General features: G+C 40.0%; 1 protein-coding gene across 3 annotated transcripts in view; it reads right to left on the reverse strand.

Moving 5' to 3' along the window:
* The window catches only part of b4galt3 (UDP-Gal:betaGlcNAc beta 1,4- galactosyltransferase, polypeptide 3), a 9,776-nt gene that overhangs the window by 3,323 nt on the left and 3,560 nt on the right, over positions 1 to 2,893 (reverse strand). For all 3 annotated transcript variants that reach the window (XM_032521695.1, XM_032521694.1, XM_032521693.1), the window contains 2 exons: positions 2,642 to 2,764; positions 1,614 to 1,718 (listed from right to left, as the gene is read on the reverse strand). In XM_032521695.1, coding sequence (XP_032377586.1) covers positions 1,614 to 1,718; positions 2,642 to 2,764 — 228 coding nt within the window. The remainder of the gene's footprint in view (positions 1 to 1,613; positions 1,719 to 2,641; positions 2,765 to 2,893) is intronic.

Here is a 2,893-nt window from a genome sequence, read left to right on the forward strand (position 1 = left end):
GTGTGTGTGTGTGTGTGCGCCTGTCCTCTGCACATACTATATATCCTGACATCTAGGACATCCCTCAATATTTTTACACACCCTGCACTAAACATTACAGCCTTTCTTTTCTTAATGTTAAACAGTTATATTGTACTTATTTGTTTCTGGATTTATTATTTCCTATTAATATGTTTATGTTTACTAGTACAGTGCCGGTTGAAAATGTGCATGTTTGGAACGGGCGATTGCTTGGCCTGTGGTATTGCTGCTTAGAAGTCTTCAAAACCAAATTGCATCCCAAAATTACTTACAGAAGGACCCCAAACCACTTAATATGCAACGCCACTGTATAGCCTACTACTGAATTACAGTGTAGGCTATGTCTACATCAGAGAAGAGGTATGGATTTGATTTAAGAAGGTATTTTGGCGACTTTAACGTTGTTAGTGTTGTATGTTGGCAGTAGACTTAATTAACCCGACGCAGGGTGAGTCTGATGAAAATTGATGTGTCTGCCCGGTTAAACTCTGAGATTTTCTCGCATTGCACAGCGCTGTGAAGGAATAATCTCCTAGATTACGTTATGTTCTGTCATCTTACAGCAACTTAATAAAATACCAGGAAAAGAGTCAAAGGCTGTAACACCCCCCACCCCTCCAGGTGTTTTAAAGCGTTGTGCATGTGATGTGCAGGTTACCTTTCACCCAACCACAGACACACATACATTCACGTATACAGATACGTCTAGCTTTATTAGCTAGATAGCTTGCCTATAAGTGGCATCAGGCTCTGTCTGCCACTTTGCATGTGTGGGATTCTAAAACGTTCCTTCAATTCAGGAATTGGCGTTTGTTTATTCAAAGCTAGAGCGGCAGTGTGTTTCTTTTACAGATATCCTCTATATTTAACAATATCTTTTGCATTTCTAATCCAAACAACATCAAACTTGGCACTGCACTTACTTGTGCTTGTAGCAAGACACCTGTCAAGTTTGAAATCCATTGGACGGTCCAAGAGACATACGAATAACAGACAGACTGACTTTCCTGCAATTTATAGATACATGTATGTACCATCCACCAAGGTAAATTCATTTTAAGTTTTACTTACTTGGCAACAAACCCTTTTCTAATTCTGGGAAATCTTTTCATTTTCTTTCTCACATAGAATTAGATAAGAAGTTTAAAGCCACTATCATGTCTGTGTGCTAAAGAGAAGTTAAAGCCAGAAAATAGTTAGCTTAGCCTAGCATAAAGACTGGAGGCAAGGGTCAACAGCTGGCCTGGCCTAAGGTTACAAAAAAAAAAGGTTTTGTACAGATTAAACAAATTAGATATAACGTGTTATTTAGTGAGGTGCTGGTAGGCGGATTTTCTTACTTTCGGAAAGAGCTAGGCTAGCTGTAGCTTTATGTATAACAGAGAGACAGTGGCAGTGGCAGCAATCATTTAATCTAATTATGTGCAAGCCAATAAGCATATTTCCCAAAATGTAAAATTATTCCTTTAACAATATCACACAAAAAACACTTATCCGTGAAGGTAATAAACTGGTTCTGACATCAAGGAACATTTGTTTTTCATTATGTTTGAGAAATATTCATACAATTGTATGAGTGTGTCCATCCGTACCTGCGTGGGTTTTGTTCATTGCCTCTGTCTCCTTTATGCTTGATCATCTTGTAATGACCAATGGCCACTGGAGGGCGCATGATCTTCATGCCAGATAGACGAACTCTGGATAACAAGAACAGCAGATTCTCATTCACAGGCATAAAACTGGAAAACTAAATCTCACAGTCTCATAAAATAATAGTAGATTAACAAAGTGTGGCACTTTACTATTTATTCTATTTTCTATCCCTCAAAGCAATACTCAATCTAAGCACATCTCTAGTCTCTAAGGGATATATTTAAAAGCAGAAACAATAAGTAAAACAAACATAGAATTGTGGGTGGGTATGAGAATAACATACTTTCATGGTCTATAGGCGTTGGAAAACACTGTGGTTCCCTTTTTCCATCTCTGGTGCTTGTGTACCACCCCAGTTATCTAAGTCAATCAAAACATGGTGTAACTAATGTTCTGAATGGGCAGTACATGATATATTTTAAATTCCAAACATCATGCACAAAAGGTTACAAAAAGTAAGGGAGAAATGTTCTTAGCTTTGTGTAATAATTAATGCAAGCTTGTTTTATTTTCTGGTTCTCATAACAGATAGCAAATTATAGAAGAGCCAGAGAGTGGAGAGAGGGGACCGCAGCATAGAAATGAGATGAAAACTGCCTGAAAACTCTCAAGCATGCAGCCCAGCCCAAATCCGTGAGCTAGTCCATGCAAACATACTCACTGAGCCCACTCCAAGAGACACACAGCAAAGCCACAGCAGTGGGAGGGGATGTGAAGATGACAGATGATGTTAGGACACAAAACATAAAAGTCAAAGAAAAGGAAAACATGTGGCACAGAAACTGTAAACATAAGAAAAAAAGCAATGAGTAGTGCAAACAATAGCATAGTGGAGGGGCTGGAATGGCTGTCCATGTAGTTCTGATGCTGAAGCCCCGTGCACATGATCACATGTCAACATACATAGTTTACAGTTCACTGTTTCATGCAAGATGTGGTCCTCTGCCCCATTCACTCGCCTCCTCACCTGGCAGCAATGTCATCATCCTCTCCACCCCAGCCCCAGTACTGGTTAGGGAAGCCGTTCATCTTCATGTACTGGTCTGGGGTCACGGCAGAAACCCCGCCAAAATACTGTGGGTACGGCAGCCTGGGAGGGTCACATCGCCAGTGTTCAATCTTGAAAATAATGTCTCAGCACAATACATTTATATGGTGTTTATATAAGTCCATCCACGCATGCACACACTCTCTCTCTCTCACACACACACACACACAC

Source organism: Etheostoma spectabile, chromosome 7, assembly GCF_008692095.1.
Source record: "Etheostoma spectabile isolate EspeVRDwgs_2016 chromosome 7, UIUC_Espe_1.0, whole genome shotgun sequence".
NCBI classification, from domain to species: domain Eukaryota; kingdom Metazoa; phylum Chordata; class Actinopteri; order Perciformes; family Percidae; genus Etheostoma; species Etheostoma spectabile.